General features: G+C 41.5%; 1 protein-coding gene across 4 annotated transcripts in view; it reads left to right on the top strand.

Annotated features, from left to right (window-relative positions):
• ABTB3 (ankyrin repeat and BTB domain containing 3) overlaps positions 1–1795 on the top strand; it is a 189284-nt gene extending 187489 nt beyond the window's left edge. For all 4 annotated transcript variants that reach the window (XM_068943908.1, XM_068943898.1, XM_068943880.1 and 1 more), the window contains one exon: positions 1463–1795. In XM_068943908.1, coding sequence (XP_068800009.1) covers positions 1463–1672 — 210 coding nt within the window. In that variant the 3' untranslated portion in view covers positions 1673–1795. The remainder of the gene's footprint in view (positions 1–1462) is intronic.
• The last annotated feature ends 17004 nt before the right edge of the window (positions 1796–18799 follow it).

Below are 18799 nucleotides of genomic sequence, written 5' to 3'. Positions count from 1 at the left end.
AGGAGCTGTAGGGACGAGATTGGGGCCCTGGATTAGAGATGAAGTATATAGGAGGAAGGTGAGCGAATGTGCATTTGGTCACATTTACAACTGAAAAGCTGGACTGAGAGTATTAAAATCATATGTGGCATTCCTGTGGTCTTTCTGTTGTTTTTCCATTCGATTGCAAACATTACAAAGAGGCAGTCTTTTGATTGGTATCACTTTCAGGGTTTCCTTTTCACTCAAAATCTTTGTCACTGTTAGTTATCTCCACAAAGAGATGGAGTAACTTGGCAAATTAGATTTATAATGGTGATTGATCAGTTACCACTGGATACCAGTTGTGCTTTCCATGAATGCCCTATACCAAGAAAAATTAACTGGCGTTTTGCATACATGCCTAAAGACACTCAGCACTTGCACAGCTTGCAATCTGGGGCTCAGAACAAGTCTAAGAAAGAAAACACATTATTTCTTCAGTATCATGAATATAATGAAATAATGAACAGGGATGAATGGTGCTTCAGAGAAGAATACAGATTCACACATACGCTGTCACAGCCAGGTGCAAAATAAAGCACTCATAATGTGATGAAAACTTGCATGGTTTGAAATCAAGTTGAAATCATTCATTTTCCTCGGGAAGAATGCTCCTACCTAGCCCTAATCTGTATTTATTTTCTTTTGTTAGTAGTTTTACATTCTTAGTTCCAAACATGATGTTAAGGTTGTAGCGGACAGCAGCGTTGTGTAGTCAGCCCAGTCTCGAGTGAGCCAAAGGTTCCTATTTTTTCTTGGAGCTCAGATCCAGCAGGAGTTTACTTGGGCAAGAGGATGGGCTGAGCACTGCTCTGTAAACTCGCATGGTTTATAGTGGAACATCATGGCCACTCCTTACATGACCGCAGGAGCCAGCCAGTGGCTCAGCCACTGTGACTGCGTGTCCTAGTATGGGTCATTGAGGTTTTTCTCATGCATTATGTCATCCCTGCCTTCTCCACAGGCGTGGTGGTGAGCATAACGGGACTGCTGACAGCCCCACACCATGTGTCCGATGACCCTCCATTTCTCCTGCAAAGATTTCTTGAAACTGTTATGTTGCATGCCAAGTTTTGGAGGGCACGTGTCCCATCCTTGCTAAGGATGGTGTTCATTAAACTTGGTCTCTAGTAGATTTCTCCAAACCTGTAGGTTTAGGATACGACTTCCAGCATGAAATCCTGGGTCTAGTGAACTTTCTGGTAAAGCTCTCACCAGTTTCCAAGGGCCCAGAACTTCAGCCCTGCAATTTTATTTCCGTAAATAGGGACCTTGTAACATGGAATTTGTCACTAAAATAGTCAGTGTAAAATACTGTTTGATTAACTCCCACCCCACACACATATGTACCTGTATCCAAAAGGCTTGTTGTGTATTTGTTTGTATTTGCTGACCAGGTTTTATCAGAATGGTTATCTTTCTCTAATTTCACTTCTTGTAGTTTCTCGGAGTCACAGAACTATCTGCCTATTGTGAAGGCTACTTTCTAAAAAATATGATGGTCCTCATTGAAAACGAAGCTTTCAAACAGCTGTTGTATGACAAGAATGGAGAAACGTCTGGTCAGAATGTACTACAGGACTTACAGAGGACGTTGGCCACAAGGATTCAGTCAATTCATTTGTCTTCTTCAAAGGGCTCCATTGTATAAAGCTGAGGAAGACGGTAACACTCTAATAAAGACCCTGCAAGTTAAGTCTCCTGTTGCAGTTGCTTAAACGAATACGAAAAAATTTCTGCTTCGCACCCAAATAGTTCTGTGTTGGCCAAAGGAGCTGCGTGGAGGCTGAGGCCTCGTTTGGATGAGGGAATACAGAATACATGGCTCCTCCATGTTTTTGAGGAACAGGGATACAACAGTATCCAGTGAACCGCTGTTGTATTCAAACGCTGAACACAAAAGTGTGGTCCTGGAGCTAGATGCCAACACAAGCCAGAACCCACATCAGTGAACAGCAGAAGCCCCTGCCTGAGCAGTGATGCCATGGAACACCTGAATTAGTCATTTAAGGCTGTTTTGTTCCACAGAGTTACACATTTAAGAACTACATCTATCCTGGAGTCCATTATCTTCTGCATTTAAGAAATGTAAGAACTGTTAGTTACCATTGAGCAAAGATCAGCTGTGTCAGAGAGTGGGTAAGACTGTTATAAATGAGGAAATATACTGGCAGATTTTTAGGGGTGGGAACTTTTTAAATTGTTCATAAAAAATAAAGGGGTGGCCTTGTAGTTTAAAAACTATTTCTTAAGCTTAAAATTTCATTTCGACAGAGCTGTGTTTGAGAATCTATGTAACGTTTTGTTTTTTAAATGGTAAAATGTACATTGTGTAAACATACATATGATCAAGTTTTGCTTGTATTCTTTCCTAAGGTGGTATAATCTTGCCTCACCAGGCTATGGTTACACCAAAGAGGTACATTACCAAGACTATCTCTAATACAGTAGTTGGGGGTGGGGGGGGGGGGGCAGGAGAACTGCATGCTACTCGTGATTTGGAGTTAAAAACAATGACAAACTCAACATGCATTTGCATGGTAACTGTACCTGTGAAATGTTATGTTTGTGCTTCGTTTTGCCAAGACAAATGCAATGTTACTTCTTGTCGAACTCCATTTGTGAAATTAGCATATTTTTTTATTCAGTGCAATTGGTTGTGAAATGATACCCCCAGAGACCCTTCCCGAAATGCTGATTTCTGTTTGTTACAGTGAAGGGATAATAACAGATCTTTATTCTAGTAATGTGTCAATACTTTGCTACTGGCCAGAGATTGTGTCTGAGTTAGACTTTTTTTTAAATTATAATTAAATATGTACTATAGAATGGTTTCTCACTGTATCCTGAGAATGTATAAGTTATCTACAATGCGGGGCTTGGATGGCAGGGCGGGGGGAATGGGGGAAATTTAATGTCAGGGCTCCATTTATTTTGCAGCTTATAGTTAGCAAGACAAATCTATTAAGTGCCATCACATTCCTGATGCTCTGTCTTTGAACAATACCTATCGTGAATGGATTGATATAAAATGTAGAGAAGACCACAATAAGAAGCAGGCAAAGGCGTTGCCTTTACCATGGCAAAATGGCATGAATATATTTATTTTCTAGCATGCCGTTCAGAAACTGTGCCCAGTTCATAGACTTTTTAGGCATTTTAATTTGGCAGTGCATGTTAACTTCCTGTTCTTTCATTGAAGTATCTGCGTCGGGTGCTCTGCCACGTGTATAGCTTTTGAAATGCTCAGAGAACAGTTTCAGCTTTAGTTATCAAGACGGTAGGAAGCTGTTTTACGACTCTGAGGTGCAAACCCTCCTGTGTGCTTGGTCTTTTAAAACCGATACAGTAACTGCAACAAATTACAAAAATGTCTAAACTGCCACTAATGTCGCAGGGACACAGCATGTCAGTCAATTGAGCAGTTTTTGGGGGGATAGTAATGTCCATACAAGATGATGTCCAGAACATGTAGATAATGGCAACTTTTCTGTGAATGCTGCGATACTGGAGAAGCAAGAACGTGGTTGATGCAACTGCGACACGCAGGGGTGCTTATTATAGTTTGAAGTGCTTTCTCGACCATGAAAGCCCATCCTTCCATACCGATAATAACTAGAGGACAGCAGCAGACCTCACCCTGCCGCTTCAAATTTTAAAATAGCAAAGTTTTTCAGATCATAACCACAGTGCTAAAATTCTTCCCTTGGGTACCTGCGTAATGCCCAACGTAGTCATCAGGAGTTGCGTATGCATATATCCATGGGCAGAATATCTTTCTCTGGGAAAAAAAAGTGCACAGGTGTATGTATACATGTGGATAGGCAGTCTGGTGTCTAATGTGATAACGATACCCACAACTGTTGTGCCACTGATTCTAGCTCAAATGCTAATTGTGCTTTGGTAATAGGACAGAGAGTCCTGTGTGCATGGGCAGCTCCTGCATCCTGATGGTTTTTGAGGATGTGTAGGAACCAGCCTGAGACACACACAGTAGGAAGGAAACACTGATAACTTTTTGTGCCCGTCCTTTTCCTGAGGAGCTGAGTTGAGAGTATCTGTGCTAACATTCACTGTTTTTCTTTTAGAGATGAAGGGCGAGTGTTCTTCGGTGGGTGTCCGTGAACTGAATGGTCATGATGTTTCGGCACCCAAAGGCAAAATGAGAGCTAAAGCCCCTAGCAGCAGCGTATGCCTGCCTCCAGGCATATCCTGCATGAGCTCCTCAGCAACCCTCTGTGAGCCCACTTGCTCGTGGGTGCCTTTTTTCCTTCCGGGGCTTGTGAATCTGGGTGGCTGAGCTTGACAGAAAGCAGGGCACCCCAGTGCTACCACCAGAGCTACTTTCCTGGTCTCTTTCAAATGGTAGAAGAGAGCAACACCAAAGTAGCGTAACGATCAAAAGTGCTACAGGAAAGGATTGTGGATCCTGATGTATAAGGGGGTAACTTTTCCCCTTAAAAACATTGGTCATCCCAAAGTCATCGATGTATAGCTGAAAGGAACCTTAAAGAAATCATGATTTTCAAATTTTTTGACATGTGAACACCATAACTTTTGCCAGCAAAAGTGCCAGCCCCTGTGTAACCCCAGCGTTCATTTCTCTTGGAAGCAGCCCTCGGATCTTTATGGATCCGCAGACCAGAGTTTGAAAACTATGATTTCAGTCCATCTCTCCTGCCACGGGGCAGGATGAGGTATAGCTGGACCACCCCAGAGGATGTGTAGCTTGCCAGCTCTTGAAACTTCCAGTGACAGGGATCCACAGTCTTCACTGCTCTCGTTAATAGAAGTTTTTCCTAATAGCTGATTAAGAATTTTTTTACTGCAAATCAAGCCATTTTTCTTCCAAGCCTTGATTGACATGAAGAGCAGATGATCCCCAGCCTTTTTATAAGAATACTTTACGTATGAGAGGAATTATCGTACTTTCCTAACTAGTACAAGACCGTCCTAGTCCCTTCAAAAACATGTTCTAGGCCTCTGATTTTTGCTGTCATTCCCCTCTGTCCTCGGTTTCCCCAAAATACTTTACTCCAGTGGGGGTTTTATCCCGTAACAGGTAAACTGCAGTAATTGTCTCCCGAGTTTTACCCTACAGAATATCTAAAAATACAGCCCAGAGTATTTTTTGAAAGAACATCCCTGGCTGGCTTGCATCTAGTCTATCATCCATTATAATTCCTGGGGGGTTTACTGCTGCTTTACCAGGAGTTCCCGTCCGTATTTGTGCACTCGTTTACACCTTCCAAAGTGTAAGACTTACCACGCATCTTTATTCAAATTTGTTTTGGTTTAACTGGGGCAATTTCTGTACTTCATCAAGATCGTTTTTAGTTTTGATCCTGTCTCCTAGCATGTTTCGTAATCTCCTAGCTTTATTATATGTGGCTTCATGCATGGATTCTTTGTTCCATCAATCTGGGCTGTGGAGGGAAGAGCTCTGTGGTAACTTTAGTCTAAAAAGCAGCGTGAGTATCAGTGGGTGCCCATGAATACCATGCCTATCAGATAAAAGTTTTTCTATCGGAGCATTTGATTAGCATTTTTTAGAAAGATAGTATTATCATTTAGGGAAAAAAAAAAAACCCTTCTGCTTCTTTGGTCTTTGTACGACTTGCAATAATTTACCAGTTTTGAGGAAAACATTACTTCGAGCCTTCTCCAGCCTCTCTAGGTGAAATGGAAGAAATAAAAAACCCTTAGAAAAAAGATTTTTTTTAATTATAATTTTCTAGCCTGAATTGACTGAAGGGGTGATTGGTTCCTTTCCATTTGTCTTTCTTTATACAAAGCCATTGCTGTAATATTTGAAGACTTAAAGGCATCCTGCCCCAGCCTCACTGCAGATCTTTCCTTCTGCCTCTCTACAAGAGGCTTGGCCCTGTCTTAGTTTCCCAATTTTCCTCACATTTCCACCTTGCCTAACAGACAAGCAGTTTCTACACATCCTGATTTTTTATTCTCGAGCCCTGCTGGATCCCTTCCCAAGCCCAGAAATGGTGTCTGTGTTCTCCCTAATGAGTAATTTTCCAATAATCAACTTGAGAGCTGGGAAGAGAAAAGGATGGGGAATGTATGAGGGCAAAAGGTTTTGGACATCAGAGGGGAAGGCTGGTACTCTTTTTCAGGACAAATTTCAGCACTGTCCTCTTGTTACTCAAATTTTCCCTGACCTATTCCTTATGCCTCTGTCCTCTAAACACAGCTGGTGTCCAGATGCTCTCCGCTCTGGAAAAAGGCCAGCTTTGTAAAGGCTAAGACTTTTTCCCAGCTAAAACTTTGCCTGCTTGGTCTCAGCTTCTGAGTAGATTTGTGCAAATGTCTGTTAAAGACAGAGGAAGAGGTGTGAAGGCTTAGTAGCGAGTCTCCTGTTGGCACTAATGAGAGTTGCCTGCTGAGTCTCTGCATACTGCTTTCTTTCGACACTGGGCCTTTTTGTACCGAATATCCACGGACCACTGGCTTCATATCACACACTGTGCTAGTCCCTCTGGATGCGTTACAGTGTCAGGTGTATTAGGAGGCTTTCAGTTTTGTTTCAGCGTAGCGTGACGTGCTGCTCCTTGAGGATTAAAAGAAAAAAAAAAATCCTCAGTTTGTACTGGAATAAACTGCTCTGAGGTGGTGTGGTGAGAAGGAAGAAAGGGAGCCTCTTCTTCCCCATACTTATCCAAAATCAGGGGGCGGTTCTGTTACGGCACAGGATGTCAGTAAGTCCGTGGGGACTTGGGTATGCGGGATCCTATTAAAGTGAATTTTTTTTATGTTCAGGAAAAATGCAGGTGTTGTTAAAAGTTCACATACCTGTGTACTCGAGACAAGGCTCAAGCCAGCTTAGAGAAAAGGTCATTCCTAGTACTGTTGTCTGTGGGCCCAGTCCTTGCAGACTGAGAACCTGCAGAGCTTGTTGAAGTCAGCTGCAGATATTTAGAGCTGGTTCTGTCTTAAAAATATTCCTGAAGGACGACATCCTGAAGCCTGCCTTCGCTAAAGCTGCCTCTGAAGTCAGTGGATAATTTTTTTTTGATGAGAGTTACCTAAAGTCAAACAAAGACTTGGAGTTAATTTGCTTGACAAAGCGTCTTTCATGTGAGGACCTGCAAGTGCTTTACAGAAATGTAGGGCTGGATGTTTCTTTCATCCGCTGGCCCAGAGACATGGGCTGACTGAAATATATAAGCATCAAGAAGGCTGCTTAGGATGTGTTCAAATACATAATAAACTAGCTTTCGAAAAGGTAACCTTGAAATAGCACTCAAATAATATCTGAAATCCCATACATGAGAAAAATCACTTATTTTAGATGACTGTGTGTAAGCACAACGTTTTAACTCCTAGCACTTCCGGTCACATCTTCCGTTCATTTATAACAAAATTAATATTTTTTATTCCTTAACCTGTTCATTATTTTTAGACAAGGCAAATTATCTTCAGTGGGTACAAACTGAGGCTGCCAGCCCTGACCAGATTATCATGTTTCAGTAGAATTGTTCCTGGCCTACAATTCATAACTGGACTTGAAAGGCAATAAGATATTGAAGCTGAGTCTTCAGCTGTGAGTTGGTGATCTGTGAGTTCAGTGAGACCACTGCTGAAATATTACAAATGTGGTGCCCAAAGCGGAAGGAAAATCTGCCATTAAGTTCAGTGGTAATATTTCCTGAGTTAAGATCTGACTGGAAACGTACAGAAGCTAATGGGCATTTGTTAACTGATTTCAAGCGGCCTAAGAATGTTTCGCGTGCGTTAGAGGATATTTTCTTTCTTTTTGTTGCCATTAAATTTTTCTTCGAGTCTTCTTGCATGGATCAACCGTGGATGGCCTAGCATGTATTTATCTTAGACTTTTTTGTGCAGAAGGTTCAAGATCTCCTGTTTTCCTGAGGTCTATGTAGTCTCCATAGATAGTCTCCATAGTCTTTTTGTGCTTTGCTAGGACTGCTCTTCACTGAAACACCAGGAGACATGGCAGCCACTTGCAGAAGGGATTGCGTTGGCCAGAAACATTAAATTCTGCCAACATTTCCTGGTTTGTAAACTGTGCTGCTTAGTTGGCTAGGTCTGTCCACTTGATTGGACGTGATGTACCAGAACAGCAATTTTGCTGTTTGTTTTCACTTGAGGAAGGATTTTTCCATTCTTCTTTGAGCTGATAGCTTTACTCACTCTTTTTTTTTTTTTTTCCATCCTGCACAGTTGCTGATGCTATGCCCCTGAATGAACTGGCATACTTAGAGCAGGCACAGGTTTCTGTCAGCGTGGCATGGCATGCTACTGAAAAGGTCTTGGTAAGGGAAAAGGATTAGGTACAAGAATTTAAATGTCTAGCCCCAGATCTTTGCATTGGATTTCAGAGACACGGAGTTCCCCATTTCCTGCTTCATTTTTCTCCAACTCGGAGTTTCCACAGAGTCAAAGGAGAGTGGAGGGGACGAGGACATAAGGAAGCAGCCCTATCTCCCATGAGTCTCTTGGCATTCCCAGCCAGCCCGCCTGGCTCTGACCTCTTCAGTGTTCACACGGAGGGTTTGCTTATTCCCACTTCTCAGATTTGGCAGTGGAGCTCTAGCAACTGGTAACTTTTCTTCGTCCTTGTAAATATCTCTCCTGCTGCAGCTGCAAGAATGAATTTGCCTGAGCCGCTCTGTGTGTGGTTAGCTTTGGTTTTGCCACTTCCCATCATCTCTGCTGCTGTGTTTTCATTAAAACTTCCATTACTCTGCTTTGCCCACCACAGTTAGAGGCAAGCTTGTTTCTTATTGCCTTTCTAAAGTAAACAAAGGGGGAAAAAAACCTCTCCAAAATACTCAATCAGAAATCATTTATGTTTTAAAATAAGACACATTAGAAAGTGGAGATGCTCAGAAAAAAAAAGAAAGACTGCCACCTTTTAAAAAGCCCATCTATTAGGAGGTCATTTTAATTAATTAAGGCCGCAGCCTTAATACCTCAGATATGCTGGCAGGGACAGGTTAATATTGTTCAAAACATCTGGACTTGTTCAAGCCACAGGTTCAAGAGAGTCTGGTCTTACTCTTTCCCCTTCCCAGCAGTGGATAAATTGACTATCGTATGGCTTACTGCGTGAGAGGCTTTCAAATGAGACTTTTAAAAGTCTGGTTCTCTCTAATCTGTGTAGCTTTAAAAGAGCCCAGGGCATCCTGAGGGCTGAGATTTGCTCCCTGAACATGGTGAATGGCCCCCGCTGCCCAGGTCTCCGGTGCTGGCTGTTTCACTGGAGCGGAAGGTAGGAAATGCAGGAAGCGCTTGAAGTCTCATCAGAGTGAAAGCTGTTTCCCCAATGTCAAATCATGCACTTGATCAAATACCCGGCTTAACCATGGAGAAGCCTTAGTCAACCACCAATAAACAAATTTGGAACAGTAGGTTAATGGTTGGGAACTGATTTTTGCCTTTTAAGTTATTGAACCAGTGGCTAATTATGCCATCTGGGGACATGGTAAAATACGCAGTCTTTCTTGGGTTGTGGGTTCATGTATAGCTATTAAAGAATACAAGTACAAGCTAAAAGTGTGTTAGAGCTTTTTGACCTCATGTTCCTGGCCAAATTCCAATTAAGACTAGGGCGCTTAGCCTATTCAAGTCCTAAGTGTGCATTTTGACCTGTACGTTGTTTGCTTGCTGTTCTGTATTTGTCTGTAGTGTTGCAGCGAGCTGTTGTACAGCTGTATTTGCTCCGTCAGTGGGATATAGAGGTGTTTGTGCATTATGCTTATAATAAACAAGCAAATCCCATTCTCTGCAATGCAGGACATTCCTTCTAATGACCTTCAGTATTATATGGAGAGCTGGATAATGCATCTGTACTGTTTACAGCCCCAAAATAAGGTTAGTGCTGTCTTTCCCTGCTCTCCCTTCACTCTGCCAACTGCCACGCAGTAGAAGGATGTGGATCCTGCTTTCCTTAGTCATAATATAATGAAGAGCAGCAGAAAAAAACCCTGGAAATATAGCATTCTCCCTCTCTCTACATAGTAGCAGGGGGGGGTTACTTCAGTCCAGGTCATCTGAGAGCTTGTTATAATATCCTCTGTGCAATCGCCCTCAGAGCAGGCTTTCGATTATATTAGCTTCAAGTCTGGAAAACATCTCGAATCGTTCAGAACAAAGGTGGCATTATAAAATACTTTGTTTTATGTGAGAGCTGTGCATTTTCTATTTCTTTGGGGTTTTTTTAATTGAGGGGCGGGAGGTTGAGCATGTGAAAGCTTTTGGATTTTCTGTCCATAGAGTTATCTGTGTGTGTTTGTATGTTTGAGAGAGAGAGGGAGAGAGAGATGTGGACAGTAAGTAGATCTACAGGATATGTTATGAGGCGTGAAATCATGTTTGTAATGAGATTTCTTGTCAATGGCAGTCAGCCTTCCTTGATACTAAGCATTAATGCAATATCCATTAGTGCAGCTAAACCTCCCTCCGCCCTACTTTCCCAAAAGGGTTTCACTTTGTACCTAGTTTAGCATTTATAAATATTTGATACAAGGTTCAAGAAAGTAATTTCCATGTTAAATGAAGGATAAATGAGCATTCTAGGAAAAATGCAAGTTAGGGTTCTGCTATAGCATCGTTCATAAACCAAACATGAACGCATGATGAAATTTACCCTACTGAAATTGCTGGAAGCCTTTTCATTGATTTTTCTAGTCTGTGGATCAGGTCTGTTTTCCACCTCTCTCTCATGCTATCAGTCACCTTCGAAGTTCTTTTGCATCTCATGCTTTCCAAGCCAAATGCAGATCTGTAATTAGAAAGCACAGTCTTGATCCTTAAAAGGGGAAGAGATCTTTCCTCTGCCTTCCCCTTCTGTAGCACTGGTTTTATATCTCTCTGTTTGCCGCAGAAAACAACAGCTGAATGAGGAAATCCCGGTGCGAGCGCTCTGAAAAGACAGAAGAGCTAGCACTGACCATGTGACAAATGTTTGCTTCCTTCATCCTTTTTCACATCCGCTCCCACTTGCCTCTTTGAGCTGTCTTTGAAGTTAAACTTAGAAGAGAAAAATGAAGACTAGAGGAAAGGATGTGCCTGAAATAAGATGGTTTCTAGAACGATGCAGAACTACCGAGTGAATCTTGATTGTTGCAGCTTTTGAATTCCCTCCTATGGCAGGGGAGGCAGATTCCTAATTTGTGCAGTGTAAAATGGTTATGTTTGTTTCTTGGGTGTTTTTTTTTTCCTTTCCTAGCAGAGTAGCTTTATTTGCTGCCATCCACTGCTGGGGTTTGTATGGGAGGGTTTCACTTTATATGGAGAAGCAAATGAAAGCTCACACAACTCAACAGTGATCCTCAACCAACACAGTTGCACCTTAAGTACTGGTTTGTTGCTTCACAGAAGTGTTTGAGGTCATCTGCAGTTAACAACACAGATGAAATATTTTTCCTCTTTGCTTATCCTTTTGTGAATGCTCAGCTTACAAATAGCACCAAGTCAGAGTACAGAAACCAGGATGACAGATGAAAAACACAAAGAGTACAGCTAAGAAATAAAAATGTTTTTGGGAACCATTTTTTTTTTTCCTCAGAAAGACAGATGGGCATCTACAGCTCATTCCAGGCAGTCTCTCAAGACTGTTAGATGGTTTTGAAAATTATCCATTTGGAGCTGTTAATGTCCCAGAGCAAGCTGTTTCCACTGAAGACATTGACTTATCGCCCTTCGTAAAAGAGCAGAAGGGGAATCTATTAAAAACGGGAGGTCAGCCATAATTTGAAGTGGCAGCTTTTGTCCACTGTATCCACAATCCTAATGTTATGTTTTAAAGTGTGTTTACATTTTCTTTTGATTTTTTTAAAACTATTTGTAATGTGAACATAATTTTCCTTTGAGTATAATGTATTCAGTCAGCTAGATCAGAAAGCTTTGTGTTCTATCTCATAATTAGATCCTTAGCATAAATATTGGAAAAACTCTGAAAGTATGTTCTCTGAGCGCACCTTACATTATTTTAAACCCCATTCTGTCTGATGCTAATCCTTTTAAAATCTCCAATGAGATTATGATTCATTTGCTGTTGTTAAACGTCACTTTCTTAACACTGTATTAATGCAACACAGAATGTGAAATTAGCAAGTTTTTTTATTGTATTATTCTAAAAAAAGGAAAAAGTAAACAGATCTCTGTTTCTCATGTAATATACTCCCCTCAGCTTGAGACTACGTGTGCAAAGCTTCTGCTCTGAATGCCTTGTTAGAGTCAAGTTATAAAACGGAGGAAAATGGCCTTATAGAGAAAGTTTTGATGAAAAATTTAACTGCAGTGGTGCAGAACACGCTCTTGTTACAGTCTGCTCTGCCTCTCATGAAGTCAGTGGGAATCTTTAATGGGAGTTACAGCAAGGCTGTAAGTTTTTTTTAATGCACTAACAGATATACTTTCCTATCCCATCATCTGCACAGTTGTGGTTGGTACACCATAAAGGCTGAAAGGCCAAATCCTTCTGTCATTGCACATAGCAACCCAACTTCAGCAAGGATTGTAAACATGTACTTTTTTTTACATAAGTTTGTTGCACAATTTTGAGGTTTTTGGTGAACAGAGATGGGAGAAGGTGGGCTTTCCTTGTGCTCATTGTATCACAACAGCCTTTGCATTGCCAATGACTTTATTAGAAGCATCATGTATTTAGGTGCTGCAGAAAGAGGCCTCTGTGTGGTGGGAAAGATTTTCATGAATTTAGACCTGCCTAAGAAAACATCAGCCATTCTAATTTTAGACAAGTTGCATTCCATATCCATGTGTTTAGAGGATCAGTCCGATGTTTACTATTTAATAAATTACATGTGATCTTTTTTTTTTAAGTTTCTTTGAAGGGATTGCCTGCTGTCAGCTAGTGTGAAATAGTGCCAGGGACTTTAAAGCATACCCTTGGGGCAAAACTCTGCTAGCTTCACATACCACAAACAGTCCTACCAGAAGGAAGGAAAGCTGGATTGGGTGCATGAACTGCAAAACCCCCACCCCCCCCACCACCACCACTGACCACTTACATGTCCTGCTTCATTTCATAGAGATTGATGACTTCCTGGAAAAAAAAACACATGGTGCCAATTCACCCCAGTTAAAAATGTATTGAAGTCAAAGAAATTTTATTAGACATGACTGTTGTCTACCAAATCCAGTCCTGTACATAGGCAGAACTCCAAGGGAAAGTAATGGGAGTTCCCGATATAAAGCTTGCAGAATGAAGTCTACCTAATGAACTATGACAAATGGCAACTTCGTGTAAAGTCTCCTGGTGGGTTTGTATAAAGGTTTTTAAGAAATCTCCATTAGAACACACCAGAGAATTATAAACTTGCACCTTGATAGAATAGCTTTATTTGTATATATTCTATGTAAATTTTTAACCAGAGGATACACGTCATTCCCTGTACATATCTGATTAGAGTGGTGGCAGTGCTGTGCACTGCTATTTAGGAGATCCAGGTTCTCCAGTCTTGGGTTTCTGACTGTAAAGGCTGCTGGAGACTGCTTGGGACCAGCCAAAACATGGGATGGAAAGATGATCACAACCCACTGCTTATAATTGTAGGAGTAGGAATTGGGACAGATGCTGGCTATGGAGAAGATTGCTTGCCTCCACTCCTGGCTAAAGGACGAGAGCCTCCTTCGCTGTCGCTGCCAACAGAAGGGAAGTGATTTGTGATTTCTGATGGTCGAAGAGCGTGGAGAACATTCAAAGCCCTACTTGGATCACTGTTTAATAGGGACCTGATCTGATAAGAAGGAACCCGCACTTCTTGTGTCACATGGGAAGGTCCACAAACAAGCAGTGCGTATATACATCTACCTATCTATCTGTCTGTCTATCTAATATCCCAATGTTTCTGTATTGAATGGTTTCAGTAACCTGTAAACAAGTGATTGCTCCTGTTGTGTTACTGCTTTGAATTCCTTGCATGCACTCTGGCCTATAATTCTTTAAGAAAAGAAATTATACATATTATATATAATATATATATATATATATACACATACATATTGTAGCTTGCAAAATATTCATGTTGAAGAGCCATGTTTTGTGCAAATTGTACATTTATGTTGTGAGCAATATTGGAATATGAACTTTTATTAGTTGTTGGCATTAAAACATGTTTTTATTGATAGTAAATTTGTCACATTATTCTTGAGCGTATGTAACAAGCTTTCAAACTCAGGCATTAGATCAACTACTGAAGGAGACTCTCTCTGTGCAGTAGAAATAGCACTGACTTTCAGAAAATAGGCAGGTATGCAAATCCCATTTTGTTTAATGCAACTTGTAAGGCTGATTATTCATGCTGTTTGTCAGGCCAATACGTCTTTTTTTGGCGGTGCTGGAATTCATGCTTAGTATGATGACACTGTTGTCCTGGTTTATAGCAGAACAAAAACCTCAACCTAGCAAAACAAAGTGCTTAACTCCCATTTCCCCTTATCTTCCCTCTGTTAAGGATAAACACAGTGAAGACCTAAGAAACTTCCAATTTCCTGCTGTTAGCAAATGTTATGTTTTCAAATTTTCATGCTACGTAGTTTTCAATTTAGGGGCTAGATAAAAATGTAATACCGCTATGACTTTAGGAAAGCTACAGCATTTGGAGCTTGACCTTAACACTTTTACATGACTTCTGAATATTTCTGGTGGCTTCGTTTGCTCAATGTTTACCTCTGGGAAATGTATGCTATTGATTTAAATGTTTAATATATTGACTGCCTTTTTGTATATTTGTTATCATAAAGGTTTAGTTTAAATGCTAACAACTGTAGTCTATTTTCAGACTTTAAATAACGTACAGTTCTGTATTTGGAAGGCAAAGTTATTAATGAACATGGCAATTTGGTATTTTATTCCTATTTTATACAGCTACTCCCGTAGGTTACTACAAGATGGCAATGAATATTGCTGAACAGCAGGTGGAACTCTTTTGAGTGCGTTTATGAGCCATCTCTGTTCAATAAAAATTCCATTGTTTTCTAGCCTAGGAAATGGCTGCTGTGAGTGTTTTTGTTGTTCCTTCTCCAGTTCAGATATTTCTCAATATACTTCAGACAGCTACAGGACTGGGGTTCTCCCAAGAATCGTCTTCCAGAAACTGTACCTCTTCAGGGTTTTACATCTGGAAGTTCTGGTGCTGTTTTTCCCACTCTGTGCTGTCAGTATGGTTGCTGTGCTTGCAAAGAAGGGACATGGATGCTGTACCGAAGCTTCTGGTCCAAGTCCTGATCTGCCAAAAAACGGGCATGTGAGGCTGGGAATGGAGCTCCACAGCGCTTAAGATTAAGCATCTGCAAATGCACTATAGATAAGCTGTCTGAATGCATGAAGATCTGAAAGTCTGGAAGCTTGCTTCACTATGTGCAAGTGTATACAACTAAGCGACAAATGACTTCTCACAGGAGAAGTCAGAAGTAAATAGAAGGAACTGATTAACTTTGGCTTGAGAGTTAAAAGCAAGCATTGCAAAATCTTTTGATTTTAGGACACTTGGTCTGTTGATCTACGATTTAAAATGAATTTAAAATGTTTTATACCATTTATGTTTTGGTGGACTTAAAGTCAAATCTGTTCTTCCTAATGTATCAGATTATTATGAAACAGGTTGGTCCAGGAGGCAAAAAGTGGTACTCTCCTTTCAAGCAGGGCCTCTAAAGACAAATTCACAAATGCGAGTCATGGGAGTGCGACGCTGCTCGGAGTGAACTGGGTGACTGTCCAGAACTGGATCCTGGCTCTGTCAGGTGCCTTTGGGCTCTGCGAGCGAAGGTGTTCGGGAGCACGGTGTGAAAAGCAGCTCTCGAGGAACCCTAGCATTGTCTAAATTTTGTGACAGATATAGGCCCCCTTCCCTTCCTCGCCAGTATCATTAACTGGAAGAAAAAGCAAAGCAAGCCTCACTGCTAGCAAATTGGGTTGATGTGTCTCCTTTCCCAAGCAGTTACACAGGGACGATTTAAAAGCATTTCTGGGCATCAGAGTTAAAACTTCACTGAGAAAAATAGAGAAGTTCAGATGTACCTATTAACAACATTGTTCTGTGTTCTCTGCAAACTCGCCTATGCTTTAGTTAGATTCAGTTCACTTTTTTTTTTTTTTGATGTTTTCCTGACAACAAATGGAGACTGAGGGCTTTGACACGCACTCACTGAGCTAATTAAAATTTAGGACAGTCTCACTCATTGCTGTTGTTTCTCCTCTTCCGAGGCAGAAAGGGCATCAATGCCTTAAACCACTGCTGCTACATATTCGGGCTCACCTGAGAGGAGCTTTAGGTTTTTTGCCAACAGGACAGCACTCAAAGCAGCAGCCAAAGTGCTTGATGTAGGTCTACTGATGGAATCAGTAGTAGAGGCATCTGGGTAGCAGAAAAAAAAGTCATTCTCAGTTTAATTTACATTATTTGAAAGTAACTAACATCTAAGCCAAATTTAAGAAAGCCATTCAGAAATTAAAAAAAGAAAAATCTGCACAGTGGCTTCTACAGGCATATTTCAAGGTGTTTAATAATGTCAGCCAAATTTTTTCACGTCAACAAAGCTTTATATTTTAAGGAAAGCTTCTGCAATGGCTTTTGTTTTTTCTAATGAACGTTCCTAGGGAAATGCTGTTCCAGAGGAGTGTGGAACAGCATTTGTGTGTTGCAATTTCCAAGCTTTGCTATGGACATCTGAGACCACTGGATAAATACTGAGAACCTGTACACATATCCTCTGCAGCCTGGGAGGCTGCTGCCTGACTACCTTTCTAGAGCTTACCGGCCTCTCCGCTCTACAAGCCTAGTGGCTTGTGTAAGAAGCTGGAGTCTCTTCTGAAATAACAAATACTTAATTAGTATTGAACAATATACATTAGGCTCCGGAGGTAATAAGTAAGTCCTACCACTGAGCCACACCCTGACCCTCATAGCTCCCATCGGTCCTCCCACGGCGCAGAGCACCTGGAGGGGCGAGGGTCGTCAGATGTTTTGGTGAGCACGTCAGCTCTCAGAGGTGTGATGCAGCCCTACCACTTTTGCATGAGCCGGCTCTCCTCGGGTGCTCACACGGGCACGTTCACACCCACACCGTGGAGGTCTGACTGGCAGTCTGGGGCTGGAGACCACAGCAATGTCCAGGAAGCACACGCAGACCCCACTTCCACCTGCTCTGAGAATGACCGTTAAAGGGCAGAACACAAATAACATGGCGAGTCACAGTGCTTGGGGAGCTTTGCCAATTTTTTTTTTTTTTGCCTGTACCCATATGTTTACTGACTTTCCTTTACTAGCAAATCCTTAACATACTGCATTGTTCTATGTTTCTTTTCGACTTTCTTCATTTTCTCTGTGCGTGTTGGCCAAGAATGGCCTGCTAGGCCCTTGACTGTGTCCCACCTTCATGTGCTTGGTTCTTCTTCCCCAGCGCTCCTCTTTTCCTCTCAGCTCTACTACTCCTGGCTTTCTGCCAGTATCTTTGAAATTATTTTCCTCTGTTGGCTGTGTGTGGCAAATGTGAATAATCTCCACATCCAGATGTCCTTTTCCCAGACTGCTCGGAGAGCAATGACCAGAAGATTTCCTCTTCCTTTATGTTGACTCCAATACTATCTTAAAACAGTCGTCGCAGGCATGATGGGATTCTCACTCCCAAACTCTCAGCACACATTTTAGGGAAGCAGCTGCTCCATAGGCATACCTCTCTGCCCTGATAATACACTCACTATTCCAATAAGCATTGAATGTCTTATGTGTGTATCTGGTTCACCCTGAGATCATCATGCTTATTACTAGGCATAGCTAAAAGGTAAGTAATACAAAAGCAGTACCTAAGACCTGGGAGAATAAGCCTTGGCACAAGAATGCCCCATCTTTTAAAATGAGGAGGTTGGTGCTCTCCCAGAGAACTCCTTAGACAGATCATGGATAAAAGAAAATGAAAAGCTGCCCCCTTTCAGCTACCCAAAAATGTAACTTTATGCCTAGCTGTGAGTTCAAGAGTTCTCCCTCCAGGCTGTGCTGCTGTGTGCAAAGAGGGGATGTAGTCTCCCTTGACAGGATGCTGCCCTGTTAAGATCTGATCTTCCTTTGGTTTCCTCCCACTACTCATGCTCTTTATTTCATAGGAACACCCAGGCAATGCAAACAGAGAATCAAAAGGTAACCTTGAGGACTTTTATGGCTACCCTTGGTGTTTCAAAGCCACTCTTAAGTACTCCCTTATTTCTTTGCTGAGTTAGAAGATTTCTTGATGTCCTGGCCTTGCTTTTAGCTGTTCAGCCTCTCTGGGACAGCTAAAGTAATATTTTGCAGCTCATTTGGGAAGAAAGTTTTGTTTTTTTTTTGAGTAAGCTAGCACGCTAATGTGTCAGTTCCTTTACTCTCTTTTCTTTTCATCTGTAGAGGCCAATTGAACCATAGCCGTAAGCCTACAGCATAACCTCTCTGAAAACACATAAAATTCCCACTGTTTTCCTACTTACAGCCTGTATGATTTGCAGTATGAACCTTTTCATGGCCTTGTAGTACCTTCCAGCTTTCATATTGGAAATGTAAACAAGCGTCTCTGGCAGTTTCATGATTCAAGATACGTCAAGTTCCCTGCAGAGCCTTGGGGACTGGAGCATCCTCTCTTCAATTTTTCAGATAATTACTGGACAGCCTACCAGTACCAGCTGCTTCAGCATCACTTCTTCATCAACCAGGTCTCCTCTCTTAACATCATTAGTGTTAAGACTAATATCTTAGCTCTCTGGCAAAAAGTTGACCCATCCCCTAAAATGAAGAAGTTGACTCTT

The sequence above is a fragment of the Struthio camelus genome, chromosome 1 (genome assembly GCF_040807025.1).
Source record: "Struthio camelus isolate bStrCam1 chromosome 1, bStrCam1.hap1, whole genome shotgun sequence".
NCBI lineage: Eukaryota > Metazoa > Chordata > Aves > Struthioniformes > Struthionidae > Struthio > Struthio camelus.
The sequence above is the reverse complement of the archived record's forward strand: the minus strand, read 5'-3'. Positions and strand labels throughout refer to the sequence as shown.